Source organism: Patella vulgata, chromosome 2 (assembly GCF_932274485.2).
Source record: "Patella vulgata chromosome 2, xgPatVulg1.2, whole genome shotgun sequence".
In the NCBI taxonomy this organism is placed as follows: Eukaryota; Metazoa; Mollusca; class Gastropoda; family Patellidae; genus Patella; species Patella vulgata.
In genome coordinates, this window is record NC_065880.2 from 90,766,062 (window position 1) to 90,782,528 (window position 16,467).

General features: G+C 37.2%; 1 protein-coding gene across 1 annotated transcript; it reads left to right on the top strand.

The window, feature by feature from the left end:
• Positions 1–991: 991 nt before the first annotated feature.
• On the top strand, positions 992–15,840 carry LOC126810077 (protein phosphatase 1 regulatory subunit 7). The gene is made up of 14 exons (XM_050535034.2): positions 992–1,188; positions 2,079–2,412; positions 3,193–3,354; positions 6,802–6,860; positions 7,526–7,578; positions 8,271–8,413; positions 9,175–9,333; positions 9,730–9,785; positions 10,638–10,761; positions 12,415–12,549; positions 13,611–13,677; positions 13,907–13,988; positions 14,894–15,019; positions 15,244–15,840. Exons 1-14 carry the CDS (start codon positions 1,046–1,048, stop codon positions 15,296–15,298), a joined length of 1,698 nt encoding a protein of 565 aa, XP_050390991.1. The 5' UTR covers positions 992–1,045; the 3' UTR covers positions 15,299–15,840.
• Positions 15,841–16,467: the final 627 nt, after the last annotated feature.

Below are 16,467 nucleotides of genomic sequence, written 5' to 3' on the forward strand. Positions count from 1 at the left end.
TGCTGCCGCTCCATCCGATATGTAATAAACCATCTGAAAGTTGACATTAACGATTGCTCTCTGGTCTAAAGTTCACGGTCAACAAATGAAATGAGTGGCTTTTAGCATCCTTCTTTCCTTCAATTACCAAGTTAATGAAGATGGGCCTTCGTTGTGACCATGAACTAATGACCTACCAAACTATATACAACTGTCAACTGGTGTGGTTTGATCCCCCAGTCGCAGGTGATAAGGAGTAGGGTCGGCTGTCCAACCTTGTGGGTTTTCTCCGGGTCTTCCGGTTTCCTCCCACTGCTAAAGAAATAAAATTGAACCATGTGTTAGTCCCATTATGTCCTAGTTTGTGTAGTGAGTTAAACCCTCCCTCCTTCCCTCTCTCTCTCTCTCTCTCTCTCTGAGATGAGACAATCATGATCATATAAACGTATTTTAAAGGAGCGAAGTCATTTTCCATAATATTCGAAACCAAAAACACAAATTATAATTCAACATTGATCAATTTCAATAATAATATCCAATATTTAAGACAAAATTAACATTTTATAATCAGTAGGCTACACAAGTCATGTACCCGAGTACCCTATAGTTTTGGGTGCCATTTTGTAATAACAAATAAAAACATATCCTCAAACACAGTGTGGAAGTAATTAGTAAAGTCTGATTAACAAACGACAAAATAATAATTAAAAAACGTGTAGAATGCACTAAGCAGGCGAAAACTACTGTTCAATTTGAACTGTTCACTATTTCACCAAACATAATTGAATAATAAAAATAAAATTGAATATAAATCACTTTACATGAATTCATATTACATTAATACGTGCTTTTAGAACCATTTTTTGTCTATTTCAAAGTTCAAAAAAATAGAGCCATACGCCCTTTAAAATATTTTTTTGGGATAGTTACGAATGGAAGGAGAAAAGACAGGTACGCTTTATGGAAGGGAGATAACTCCAATTTAAAAATTACGTCCCTTGTTCAACTCTTCTAATCAAGAAATTCTTATGGTAGGCGAATCTAAGGTAAACAATGGAGGAATTTTATGGAATTTGAACTCGATGCGAATAATTTTGGATATTTTATGATGAATACAAAACTGAAGGCTAGAGTGATCAGTTCAGTAGGTCGCCCTGTAGGTGTTTTACCTCTAGATCCTAGGCCAAAACAACAGAGACGAATCCCAAGGTAGGTTTTATTCCACCGCAAATCAGATATATTTGTCACATTTGTGTTAGACTATCAGTATCATCGAATCGAATATAGTAAGTGATTATGTATTGTCATTTACAAATAATTAACAGATCTCATCACCTCTGGCTCTAACGTAATAAAACTTTTTTTTCTGAAAAGTTTGTTTTGGTGTTTTATTTTAAATTACAAAACAATTAAATATTCACAAATACTGCAGACTATAATAATAATTACTATACTATAATAATATATAGCAGTTGACTTGCCAGTAGACATGAATTTCCATCTACAATTTATACATTCAATTTGATGCTTTGTGCAAGTAGATATAGCCTCAAACGAATAATGTTCAAAACATATCGTCTTAATTTGTATTGAAATAAATACTTTTATCACAAACAATGAAGTATCATGCCAATCATGGTGAATAATATTCAATTTTCCAAATTTATTTGACCATACTGGGTAAATAACTATTACTCATCCCAAGTAATTTTTAGAAAAATAAACGTGCACTACAGTTGAGTCATCTAGGTGTAGAACAACCTTTGGCATAAAATAATTTTGTAAAAGGGTTCTTTATGCAATAACATCCCAGCATTTCATCCAATAAAAACATAATATATATTTTGGCATTTTAATTGTACGGCATTCTATTCCATAAAGGAGGGTTGGATAAGGTCTGTCATTGAGTCCCATTGTTAGTCCCAAAATAAACTAGTTTGTGTCAAGTGGACATTAAAAAAAAAAACCCCTCTCTCTCTCTCTCTCTCTCTCTCTCTCTCTCTCTTCGGTAAAAACATTTTGAAATAGATTTCATAACACATCACAGCATTTCATCCCATAAAAGAATTTGTATTTGTAATGGATTGGGTTCATTTCAGCAAACTAACTGATCCATCTGATCTGTCATTAAATCTTACTGAACTCCGATCTGGAAAGGACAGTCAATCAAACAGTGCTTCAAGGTCAGCAGGGTCAAAGAGGTCATCACATTCAACAAGGTCAAGGTCAGGAAGTGGAAGTCGATCTAAACCTAATCGAGCGAAATCAAACTCGTCCATTGGCAAGAGATGTGGTAGTGAGGCTACTTACGGCACAGATGATGAAGATCAGGGTCAAGATGTCAAATTCTATGATGTTCAGAGTTCAAGGTCACAACCTCCTACTGCCTTTGGAGAACCAATGGCTAAAAAGACCATAGATCCCCTAGAAATAGTAATTGTTTTAATATTTATTAGACATGGTTTATTATTTCTCTGAAAAATATACTTATTTCAGTCAAATATAACATAGGCTACTGAGCATGTGCCAATTACAGAGTAGTAGTTCTTATTTGAAGGTCCCTGGTTCGATCTCTGTCTTGACCGAGAAAGTACCTCAGCATTTTCCAAACTGGTTTCCCAGTTGTTCAGGATTTAGGGCCCGGCAAGGAACAGTGCCTATTCATTCAGATGAGACAAAAAAAAACAAAGTCCAGTGTACAAGTTAGCTAGCAAGTAAAAGAACCCTTGACAGTTGGATTTACAACTGTCCAGTCACAATTTCCCTCCTTGCACACTGCACGGTGTTTGTCTATCTTCATTATCCAGATGGGGGAGAGGGTGGATGGCCGAAGGGTTAGCACTTGCGCGCTGTATCATAAGGTCTGTCATTGTGCCAAATGGCGTGGTTTCGATTCCCCGGTTGTACATGACAAGGAGTAGGTTCCCTCCCATCGCTAAAGACCCCTACGCGCAAGCGGATTATTGAAATAAAAGTGAACCATGTACGTTAGTCCCAAAATGACTTAGTTTATGTCAAGTGGATGTTAAACCCCATTACATGACAAGGAGGAGGGTAGGTTTTCTCAGGGTCCTCCAGTTTCCTCCCACTGCTAAAGACCCCTCCGCGCAAGCGAATTATTGAAATTAAAGTGAACCATGTGTTAGTCCCAAAATGACCTAGTTTGGCTTGAGTGGACGGTAAACCCCATTTATCTTTATATTTATATTTCAGCTTGCTATAAATCAAGAAAGAGAATATAATAAAGTTTATGAAATAATTCGACATGGTGAAGATTTAACATACATCGATAATCTTCAACAGTTTGAAAGATTAAAGATTCTAGATTTATCCTGTAATCACATCGAACAAATATCAGGTTTAGAAAATAATACAGTAAGTAATCACTGTAATCCAGGTATCATTTAATCTTGTGTATTTAGCTCTAATTTCTTCCACATTCGTTTAATATCAAATCGTTGTTTAAAAATTCGTAAAAGTCGTTTAAAATCATCAAAAATCATCCAGTTTGTACTTGTGTCCAGTTTAAAGATGACCATACACGTATACACGTGCTATGTCCTGTAGAAACATAGAAAATGTCAGGTTAAGATAAAAATACAGTAAGTTAGCTTAGATATATATACACAGGTGCAATACCCTGTACCGAAAATAAAGGGGCATAACTCATATTGTTATTTAAGCAGGTGGTTTCAGACCACAATTAAAAATTGTGTCAACAAAATATTCAAATTCGTACATAATTAAAAAATAACAACAACATCGAAAAAAAATATTAGATTTCTATATAGATACATAATGTTTACATGTGCTGTAGTAGGCGTAGGTTAGGGTTGTGGCTCGACATACAGGTAAATTTCTTAACTGGAGATTTTAAATTCCGTATAGAAGAGTAATAATAATATGTATTGCTATAGGTTGGACATCTTCAATAGAAGGCTTGATTTCGTTTTAATTCTGTACATCTTATCAAGCCCTTCACGTATTACCCTACATATTTCGACACTACTTTCGATTGGCTACTGACCCAGCTGGGGGCCTATCAGATTCCTCAATCATTATGAATACGGCTAAAATGTCTACATGTGATTATCAAGTTGCAAAGTTCATGGTTTGCTCATTGTCGATGTTTCCGTGGCGGTCACCATGTTTGATTTGAGTGTGTTTGTGTCGCAACCTCTGATTGGATGCTATCGTTCACGTGTCTGCAGTAAAGGGAGATAATCATGTTTGATTTGAGTGTGTTTGTGTCGCAACCTCTGATTGGATGCTATCGTTCACGTGTCTGCAGCAAAGGGAGATAATTTAGCTATAAGTTTTGGAATTGCAGACTAGTGTAGCAACGTCTAGATGTTGTAAAACTCACGGTCATTGTTTCAGGAACATGTGGGTTAGATGTCCGAGTGGTCTAACTCATTCTCTTAACCCCGTATACTTTGACAGGGGGGGGCATTCCATGTCAAGTGTACACACCTCATTGACACCATGGTAAAAGATTCTCTTCAATTTTTCTCCAAAAGTTAGCCCCAACGAGAGAACAATTTATGTGAAGTTTCAGGTTTGAAAACCTAATGGGTCAGTTTTTCGGCCGACCAAATTATGGGCCAATCCGGTGGATCAAAAACCTTGCAACAGATATAATTTTCCTCCTAATTGTCCGATTTTCATAAAGTTGGTACCAAAATGATCCGGAAATCAAGACCTTTCATTTGACGTATTACACGATGTTATCAGATAATGTTTTCAAATTTTCTTTTTATTTCTTTGACCTTGACCTTTGACCCTGTCTGGGCAGAAAATCCGATGACCTCAATTTTTTCTCAAAATCATGTCCTATATATCATCCACCTGTATGGCAAAAATGAAAATGGGATCTCTATGGGATCATGCCCAAAAATGCTTTTGAAAATGCCACCTGGGTTGAGTCTGCATGGTTGAGCCTGGGGTCCAATGTATGTTTGACAGGTATCCAGCATTTTCTGAGAAACAAAAGTGAATATTTTTTGTTATTTCAGAAAAAGTAAAATTTTGAATGAAATAATGGATTTAACTCGTAAAAAGGGGGAGTTACATAAGTTTTGTGCAGATCCTTTCAAATGCGATGACAAACTGAAGCTAAAGGACTTGAGGGATGTGTCTTAAGTAATGATTGAGAAATACCCGTCGATGGTAAAAGAAGGTGACCCTGTGTATGTTCTGCATGAAGGACAAGAATGTCGCAACTGCCACCTGAGGCGAGTGTAGTGTCGACGTCGGACGACGAACAGGGGAACCATAAGGATGCTGTGCATGAGGACACCAAGTGTGCGTTGAGTGAAGGAGCTGGGGATGTAGATTTCATTGAATTAGAGACAGAATTAGAAAATCTAAATGAATCGCTGAGGTTTTTGCCACTCATTCTTTGAGAACAACCAAATTCAGCCATCAACTTTCTCACACTCATGCTTGGAGAAAAAAACCATCATGATTGTTATTTACTCTGCGCAGGTAGTATCAGCTTCATTATACTTCGCCTACTGCGTGGCAAAAACCTCACATCCACTCCCATCGCACTTTTTGGCTGGTATTTCCCCGGTGTCAGTATTACTCAGCGCAATCAAGTCCAAACTCTTTCTCACTACCCCCTCGATTTTGGCCCGTTTCGTTGCCACGTAACTAGGTGTACGCCCCACCTTTCGTTTGCTGAACGGGCTTTCCCTCATCATTTAGTGTCTTCATGCTCATCGTATGGCACAGCATCCTCACTGTTCCCCTGTTTGTCGTCAGACGCCAACACTACACTCGCCTCAGGCAGCAGTTGCGACATTCATTTCCTACATGCGGAACATACACAGGGTCACCTTCTTTTACCATCGACGGGTATTTCTCAATCATTACTTAAGACACATCCCTCAAGTCCTTTAGCTTCAGTTTGTCATCGCATTTGAAAGGGTCTGCACAAAACTTAGGAAACTCCCCCTTTTTAAGAGTTAAATCCATTATTTCATTCAAAAATATACACTTTTGTTTCTCAGAAAATGCTGGATACCTGTCAAACATACATTGGACCCCAGGCTCAACCATGCAGACTCAACCCAGGTGGCATTTTCGAAAGCATTTTTGGGCATGATCCCATAGAGATCCCATTTTCATTTTTGCCATACAGGTGGATGATATATAGAACATGATTTTAAGAAATAATTGGGGTCATCGGATTTTCTGCCTGGACATGTTCAAAGGTCAAGGTCAAAGAAATAAAAAGAAAATTTGAAAATATTATATAATAACATCGTGTAATACGTCAAATGAAAGGTCTTGATTTTGTAATACGTCAAATGAAAGGTCTTGATTTCCTGATCATTTTGGTGCCAACTTTATGAAAATCGGACGAATAGAAGGGAAATTATAGCTGTTGCAAGGTTTTTGGCCCACCGGATAGACCCAAAATTTAGTCGGCCAAAAAAACGTCATTTTTGGGTCGGTTCGCCTGAAGTTTGGTTTTTACACTTTTTTCATCCCACCTCACCATTAGACATCAAATGAACGAAATCTGAGATGTCTTGTCATTTTTCGGTCGGAAAGTGTGTACACTTGATGTGGAATGCCCCAGGGCCGTAACTTGCTCAGAGCAACTAGGGGGGGGGGGGTGTTCACAGGGGTGCTGTAAAATTGACAGACAGTGTATATCTATTGTTGGATGGTTGACAATTTTTTCACAGTTACAGGGCTGTATTTTTATTTTTTGTCTTTGAATCTATAGATGATTACGTATATTTTGATCAATGATTTTTTGTCTTTGAATCTGTAGATGATTACTTGTAATATTTTTTTTTATTTATTTAGGATTTAAGAGAGTTAAAACTGTATGATAATAAAATTAAAGTCATAGAAAATTTACAATGGTATGTATTCTCTAATATCATTTTAATTTGGCAATGAATTTAAGTATGCACATTGTAATCAGTGTTGGGGGTGGGGGGTTGGATTGCCGAATGGTTAGCATGTGTGCACTGTATCATAAGGTCTGTCATTCAGTCAACTGGCGTGGTTTCGATTCCCCGGTTGTAGGTGACAAGGAGTAGGGTCGTCTGTCCATATGTTAGTCCTGAAATGATCTGGATTGTGTTGAGTGGACGTTAAACCCCATCTATCTCTCTCTCTCTCTCTCTCTCTCTCTCTCTATCTCTCTCTCTCTCTCTCTCTCTCTCCCTCTCTCTCTCATACTAAATGTTGATGTAGACATTAATCATATTATAATTTCTAAAGTTAAAGATTAATGACGAAATAAAATGGTTGTATCCACCATTTGCTGCTACCATGATCTTATAATATAGAACCGTGTTCCCCACCCTGGCGTGCATATGGGTCCCATAGAGGGGATCCTTATAGTTCACAGGGGATCCATGGGCTAAAGATGGCAGTTTCAAATTCATTATAAAATTGTTGGTATTCCAGCAATGAATTTCAGTAGCTGATATCATTATATATGTAGTCACGTTACTAGGAATAAATTATAGTATCTTGTTCTGCCTTAGGAATTTTATTGTTTTGTTGGTAATTTTTTCAGTTTAAAAGATCTTAGCTGCCTTCAATTACAACATAATCGAATCAAAACAATAGGTATAGTGAGTTATGTTTACATATTACAATTCTAATATAGTTAGGAGTCACGATCGCACATTGAGTATGAAACTGGGTAACTAATCATATAGTCCCTAGATTCGATCCTGGTATGGTTATCAGACTGTCTGAAGCTTTAAATTACATATCACTTTACAAAATATTTTTAGGTAAAGGATAGAAGGTTTAAGGAATGTTTGTAATGTATATTACACGACTATTTGTAATTTATACTACACCACTTTAGATTGTTCTAAAGAATATTTGTAATTTATATAACACCACTTTACTTGATTTTTCTAAAGAAGACTGTTTTAAGGAGTATTTGGGGGGTTGGATGGCTGAATGGTTAGCGCGTCCTGTATCATAAAGTCTGTCATTGAGTCGACTGGCGTGGTTTCGAATCCCCGGTTGTATGTGACAAGGAGTAGGGTCGCCTGTCCAACCTCGTGGGTTTTCTCCAGGTCCTCCGGTATCCTCCCACTGCTAAAGACCCCTACGCGCAAGGGAATTATTGAAAAAAAATTAAACCATATGTTAGTCCCGAAATGACCTAGTTTGTGGCGAGTGGACGTTAAACCCCATTTCTCTCCCTCTCTCTTATTTGCTTGTTCGAAGGAATATTTTTAATTTATATTACATCACTTTACTTGATGGTTTTAAGGAATATTTGTAATTTTAATCTTTTCTAGGTAAAGGATTGAATCTTGTGAAGAAATTAAAGACATTAAGATTAGACAGTAATCAGATATTAAAACTAGAGTCATCAGATTTTATTAGCTGTGTTCAACTTACCTCCCTTGATCTTAGTTTTAACATGCTCGATAACCTCAGTGTGAGTATAAATATTTTATTTAAGCTGTGTTCAACTTGCCTGCCTTGATATCAGTTTTAACACACTCGACCTCTATACCCTCAGTGCTAGTCCCCTTGTCAGTGGTGCAGAACGGAGGGCCTGACAAGGACAACTGTCTAGTCCTTCGGATGAGACAAAAAACCGAGGTCCCATGTATACATTGGAATGCACGTAAAAGATCCCTTGGCAGTTGGAATTCGATATAAGAGTAGGCGATAGCACCGCTGCCCGGGCAAAATTTCCCTCATAGCACACTGTATGGCGTATGCCCGTCTTCATTAGCCCAGTTTGGAGCAGAACAGTAGGCCGTTAAACCCCATTTCATTTCATTTCTCAGTGCTAGTATAAACTAGCTTACCTCCCTTGATCTCAGTATAAATAATTTATGTTTAAACAAACAAATCTAAAGATATTTTGCATCTTTTAAACACTTGTGTTCATCCATATGTGCTAGATATTACTTTTTGTCAAACCTAAACTTTCAAATGGTGTCCAATGAGATTGTGTGTGTGTGTGTGAACTGGCGTGGTTTCGATTCCCCTGGTTGTACGTAACAAGGAGTAGGCTCGCCTGTCCAACCTAATGGGTTTTTTCAGGGTCCTCAGGTTCGCTCCCCCTGCTAAAGACCCAGACACACGAGCGAATTATTGAAATAAAATTGAACCATGTGTTAGTCTCGAAATGACCTAGTTTGAGTCTAGTGGACTTTAAACCCTATTTCTCTCTCTCTCTGTCTCCAGGCATTAAATTACCTACCAAATCTAGAAGAAGTGAACGCAAGTGGCAACAGATTACGGAAAATATCAGATTTATCTCGCTGTCGTAAATTAGTCGAAGTTGATTTCTCCAACAACAGATTAACAGATTTATCTGGATTAAATAAATCCACAAATCTACAGGTAACTGGTTATTTTTATGTGGATCAAAGGCTTCTAACGAAACTTGAACAGAATAAAATGATGCAAGAACACAACACGTGTTTAGAGTCATTAGGTATGCAATTTAAACAGAGAAAACCAAATGGAACTGTGATCTGGGTAGGCGACTTGGTGGCGGAACCACATGAGCGGCATCTACAATCTTTTGTACAAGTATTAATGAACCCAATTCATACACAAAATGCCATAAATATAAGGTGGTCACGGTGGCTTAGTGGGTAAGACGCTGGCTCGCTAGCCTGGAGGTCGGATGTTCGATCCCTGCATTGGTCGAGAAAGTTCATCCAGATTTTCCGTTAAACCCCATTTCATTTCATTTCATAAATATAAGTTTATATGTATTATTTTTTTTTTCAGATATTAAAATTAGGCAATAATCAGTTAACCAGTTTCTCTTCTATCGCTAAATTAAAGTAAGTTTAATTCTTTTCTTAAACTATTCATTTTTTATAAACTGGTTAATGTATTGAGTGCACTGAACACAAAGTAGGCCACTCAACCCCGCTAAAATAGAAAGTGGTTTCCGTTTAATAATGTCTCCTCAACAAAATAATTTGAGCATTTAGAAATGAAATGAAATAATGAAATGAAATGGGGTTAAACGTCCTACTGTTCTGCTCCTGACCTGTGAGAAATGTTGCCCGGACAGCGGCACTACGGCCTACTCTTACATCAAATTCCAACTGTTAAGGGATCTTTTATGTGCATGCCAATGTGTACACGGGACCTCGGTTTTTCGTACCATCCGAACGACTAGACAGCTGTCCTTGTCAGGCCCTCCGTCCTGCATCACTGACAAGGGGGAACCACGCCTGAAAATCTGGATGGACACTCTCGGCCAATGCAGGGATCGAACCACTTAGCCACCATGACCCCCTTTATATGTGTACATCGTGCTCATCACTCTGCACGAGATACCTTTCATGCCAGGAGAGGGGGTGAATGGCCGAATGGTTAGTGTGTGCACGTTGTATCATAAGGTCTGTCAACCATACGTTATATCAACCATATGTTAGTCCCAAAATGTCCTAGTTTGTATCGTGTGGATGTTAAACCCCTATTCTCTCTCTCTCTTGCATGGCGGGAGATGTCCCACTGTCCAAGCAACACATGACCTGGAGGCTAGAAGACGAAACAAATTATATTATGACAAGCACCCTGTATGGAACATTTGAATAGTTCAATAGAAACAGTAGAACATGACTTTGTAGTTACGTATTTGTTTGTTAAGTATTTTAATTAACCACATGGTTGTTTTGTTGTAGGTCAGTAGAAGAAGTTGATGTATCTGGTAATAGGTTGAGTGAGTTATCTCCCTTGGCATCTTTATTTCCTAGTCTACAGATATTCAGTGTTTGTGATAATAGAATAGTCAGTTGGCAGGAAGTCGTAAGTACATCTATCATAGTTGGTGCTTGATTGTAAGTCTGAAAAGTCCTGAATTGACAGAACTGCAATCAAGTGATATAGAATTCAGTCCCATCACAGTTCTGTTAGTCACGATTTTAAGTAACAAATATGTTACAGCTGCCATGATTGGTTGAGATATTTTTTATGCATTCGGCACATGCATTGTACTCCGAAATTTTCCCTTTCACTCGATTCATTCGGAATTGAGAGAATTTAATTCCAGAACGTTTAATCAAGTATCCCCATATATACCTTTAAATCTGTTCCTTATATAAGCGAGATCATCAATTTGTTGAAATTAAATGGTTTAATTTCCTACTTTTGTGAAGACAGGAAAAAGATATGTGGTGTGCTTTGAGGGAAATGTATACATTTAAATCAGTTCATATTTCATGGAAGATCTTCAACCCCAAGAAAGGAAATTCCATGAAATGGGGTTGTGTAACCACACTAATGAAGGGTTAGATCTATTTGATAAGGCCAACTTCAAGTTTGGTCAAAGGTCACGGGATGTAACCCTAACCCTGGACATAGCCCTAATGCTTGCCCTAACCTTAAAGCGAGAATTTAATATTTTCTAAGAAAGTTAAAACATAATTTTTTCTATGTCTTTTGCTCAATAGGTTGTCAACTCACTATTATACGATCATGGGCATTATTTCCCACACTTAAAATTCATTGACACCGGAAATAATAACACAATTACCTCCATTGTTTTCCTATTCCCCACCATGGAATAGCTATCTTCAAACGTTTGAATTTGAAGTTGAAAATGATATTTTTGCCAATTTCTCAACTGGGAATAGTGAATTATAGGATTAATAGGATTATTCTTTAACAAGGTAGGACTGTTTATGGATACCATCTATATTAAGGCTTTATTTTAATACATTTTAAAAATTTATCTTAAAAATATGAAATTGCAACTTTAACATACAATCCTGCCAAGAATCACTTGCCCTAATCCTATTTACATCTCGGCAACTTTGACAAAAATTGAGCTGGCCCTAACAAATAGATTTAGCCCTGATGAAGACAGACAAAAAAAGTGTGATGTGCTTTGAGGGAAATTTTGCCAGCCTACTCTTATTTTAATTTCCAACTGTAAGGGAATTTTAAAGCACTGCCAATGGTTTACAAGGGACTTCCGTGGATTTTTTGGGGTTTTTTGTCCCATCCAAATGGCTAGAAAACTTTTCCCACCACCCTTCACCACGACAAGGATCAACCCAATGAACGGAAGAGGCAGAAATGAAGAAAACATAAGCATATAGGTAGAATAATTGAAAAGTACCAAACAGTCAGTATAAGGGATTTCCTTTTTTTATGTGACAGTTGGAATTTGATATAAGAATATCGTATGGCGTGTGTCCGTCTTCATTAGCCCAGTTCGGACCAGAACAGTAGGACGTTAAGCCCCATTTCATTTTATTTCATTTCATTGAATATTGAATTCACAGTAAGAAAGTGCTTTTTCTTTTTTTGGTGAGACTCAGAAATGTTACTTTGTTCTACCTGTAACTTCATTGCTTTTTGCATTTTTTTATATCTTTCATATTTTTAATACTTCATTGCTTTACTATATTTTTTGATACATTTTGTATTTTTTATGTATTTTATATTTTTTTGTAGTTATCTTTATCAAAAGTCCCAGAGCTAGTAGAATTATTTATATCAGGAAATCCATTCGGTCTGGAAGATGGTGAAAAACCACATTATTACACAGAAATACAAAAACTTTTACCAAACTTAGAAATTCTCGATGGGGTAAGTTATCAATATCTCTTGTTATGGTTTCATTATAATCCTGCTAGATGTCCACATTGATTAATGTGTCAACAAAATATAGAAACAAAATGATATAGGGTTTAACGTCCTACTGTTCTGCTCCGACTGGGCTAATGAAGACGAGCATATGCCATAGAGTGTGCTATGAGGGAAATTTTGCCCGGGCAGCAGTACTATGGCTTACTCTTATAATTAATTCCAACTGCCAAAGTATATACGGGAACTTGATTTTTCGTTCCATCCGAACGACTAGACAACTGTCCTTGCCAGTCCCTCTGTCCTACACCACTGACATAGGGAAACCGCGCCGGAAAATCCCAGTGAACTTGATCGGCCAATTCAGCGGGCCAGCCTCTTACCCACTGTGGCTCCCACAAAATAAAGAAGTGACAGTAAAATTGATTAAAGTCTCTTAAGTTCATTTAGAGGGATTGAGGAATCCCTACCAAGGGATTGAGGAATCCCTACCAAGGGATTGAGGAATCCCTACCAAGGGATTGAGGAATCCCTACCAAGGGACTGAGGAATCCCTACCAAGGGATTGAGGAATCCCTACCAAGGGATTGAGGAATCCCTACCAATATTATGAATGTGGAGACTCTGAAAGAAGTATCAGTCCAAAAATGGTTCAGTTCTGTTCAGTATTTAATTGAAAGTTAGTCAACATTCCACATCCTCTAAAGATGATTAAAAGGGGATGTGGGCAAAAGGGGATGGGATGGCCTAGTGGTCTAAAGTGTCGCGCTTGGACCTCTAGCTGGCCGGTCACCTCTGGCTTGCAGTCATGGTTTTGAACCCTTGGATATAGAGACGCCTTCTCAACCTCATGGATTTACTCCATTTCCTCTCACAAAAAAGACCCCTGTGCATGCACTAAGCATAGTAAAATAAGAGAACTTGTCTGCGATATCACCCTCGGTGGAAACAACGTTAAAACACTAAAAGAAGACAAAGAAGAAGCCTGCCGCACCTTTTAATGTGTGTTTTTTATGAAAGTACTCCTCCAGATTTTAAAGGTTCTGTTTTGTTTATTTTTACAGGCCCACATTAAAAGATCTAACAGTAAGACTACAGCCCCTTTAATGAGACCAATGTCTGCTTCTACAGGTAGGTTTATATTGAAAAAAATTCATAACTTTCAAATATTTAGAAAAAACATAATTTACTCATATACATAGGAGAACTAGATGTATTTCCTTACCAGGCACTTTGTCCTAGCTGCACCACTGACAAGGGAGGAACCAGGCTAGAAAATCCTTGACTCTAACATCAATTGTAAAATATAGATGCTATTTTATTTATTGTCCAGTACTGTTAATTATTCTATCTCTTATAGTTGTAAGTGTTCGACAGATGGATAATCAACTGAAAGCTGTCAGTCAAGAATTATCAGATTTAAAAAACAGCATATCACAAAGGTAAACAATTTATCCCACACTGAATCAAGATAGGGAGGAAAGGGTTCAAACTACTTATCCCACACCGAATGATGTCAGGGAGGGATATTGAAATGAGCTCTCCCTGAAGCATATCTCATAAACCCTGTTTACATAAAAAATTCTAAGCGTCCCAGACACAGCACGTACACGGTTATTTTTTTTGTAGTGTAAACTGGGTCAAACATAAGCGTACCATACTGAGTACCATGCCAATTTGGCACACTGAAGGGAGGTGGTCTTTGCACAGTGCCATGCACGGTACGGTTAAATTTTCATAGTGTAAATGCTATCATCAGTTCTGTCAAAATGACTGCCCAAAATAAATCAACCGCCATAATTGTTTTCATCCGGGTAATTTGCATAGGCACTGAAATTAACTTTCTGTGAAGAGTTCCACAATTGGCATGCTTGGCACAGTTCCAAAACCAGTTATTGTAGAGTAATGTAAATGGGTCAATTTCTTGAAATTTATCGCGGCCTGGTACGCTTATCGCGGCCAAGTGTAAACGGGGCTATTAACCATTCCAAGATAATTTTTGTTTCATCTGAACGACTATACATTGTCCCTTGCCAGGCCCTCCGTCCTGAACCACTGACAAGAGGGAACCATGTCGAACTCAGAAAATCCTGAGCAGCTTTTAACCCTAATCAATCAGCATTGGCGTTTCTAGTGTTTTACCCACAGTTCTGTGCATGGCACGCCAAGAAGTCGCCGTAACAGACTGTTTCATTGGCTTATCCCTCACTTCAATCAAAACAACGGTAATATAACAGCTCTTCCAGATCCTAGTGTAGTAAAGACAAATAAAACTTTGAACTATAAAAAATGAACCGAAATAGGATCTGTGTTTTAATCAGACTGCATGTAATATATCGTTTTACAGATTTGAATCGTTACGAACTACCTGTCAGAGTCTACCAGCAGAGCCTCCACCATCCAGTGCACGAACAGTATACGGACCATCGCCAGCTCCATCAGATAAGGAACCAGAAATTCGTTCTTGTAGCAGGTTGGTAATTTAACAAAGACAAAAACTCTTTGAATTTAAAAAAATCGATTGATTTTCAATAGTTTTTAATGATTTTTTATGATTGCTGTCAGAATTATGGCCCGTGATCCCATGAAACCCGACTTTCCAAGAATATATTACCTGGAATCTGCCAGAAACTCGGTAAAACAGTGAAATTTTTATCTATGGAAACTCGGACAGGACATATTCGTTTGTATTTTCAGAAGATTGAGAATTCGTCAAGCTCAAGAGTTTGCAGCTTCGCAGCAGTTCACCTGAAGTCTATATTGTTTATAGTTTTAAGACTTATTGATTGGGGATGTTTAAAACTTTAATAAACACCGTGATCAGAAAGACACCTGTTTTAAGACTTATTGATTGGGGATGTTTAAAACTTTAATAAACACCGTGATCAGAAAGACACCTGTTTTAAGACTTATTGATTGGGGATGTTTAAAACTTTAATAAACACCGTGATCAGAAAGACACCTGTTTTAAGACTTATTGATTGGGGATGTTTAAAACTTTAATAAACACCGTGATCAGAAAGACATCTGTAGTCTTAACATTAAAGTCAATTGATAGAAATATATATTTTTCTTGTGTTGAAATATTAACTATGAACTGGGATCACAAGATGTATTCTAAACCAAAACATCGACCGAGTCTTGAATAATAATACTCTCTATTATTTCAAATCTCTGATCGTCCTTTGAGAGATTTTGAATCCATTACAAGTGAAAGTTGAATCTGAAAGGGATATCAGTCTAGAATTAGTTCAAATACATTCAATAGTTTTATTTTGTTTTCTTAAAGTTACAATTTCATATTTTTATGTTAAAGAATAATTTTATTAATCCTATAATTCACTATTGACAGTTGAGAAATTGGCAAAAATATCATTTTCAACTTCAAATTCAAACGTTTGAAGATCCATGGTGGAGAATAGAAAACAAGGGAGGTAATTGTGTTATTAATTCCGGTGTAAATGAGTTTTAAGTGTGAGAATCGCCCCTATGAGGGTATAATAGTGAGTTGACAACCTATCGAGCAAAAGACATAGAAATAATTATGTTTTTACTTTCTTAGAAAATATGAAATTGTAACTTTTAAGATACATTATGGAAGATTAGATAAATTTGACAGTTCTCAATATAATAGTTAAAAACTAGATAATGTAAAGGGAATATGCTGAAAATTTCAGTCAAATTGATACACTCTGAACCGTGAAAACCTTATTTTAAAATCTTTGTAGCCTTGATTGTCACTGTTGCCGCCGTCACGATAATTAACATAGTCTTGATTATCCATTTTTCGGGTTAATCATCAATGGGTGTTGAACAGCAGATCAGATTCAAATCCAATGAAAGTCAGACACATAAGATGCCTTGAGAGTTGATTATGGTCTTTTCAAGTTAATTAATGTCTAATTAATAGTTTATATAACA

Excerpts from the sequence above, each read along its gene's own strand:
- LOC126810077 (XM_050535034.2), top strand. The coding sequence starts at position 1,046 with ATGGAATTTGAACTCGATGCGAATAATTTTGGATATTTTATGATGAAT. Across the intron at positions 3,355-6,801 it reads CAGGTTTAGAAAATAATACA|GATTTAAGAGAGTTAAAACT; the intron begins GTAAGTAATCAC and ends TTATTTATTTAG. Across the intron at positions 9,334-9,729 it reads ATAAATCCACAAATCTACAG|ATATTAAAATTAGGCAATAA; the intron begins GTAACTGGTTAT and ends TTTTTTTTTCAG.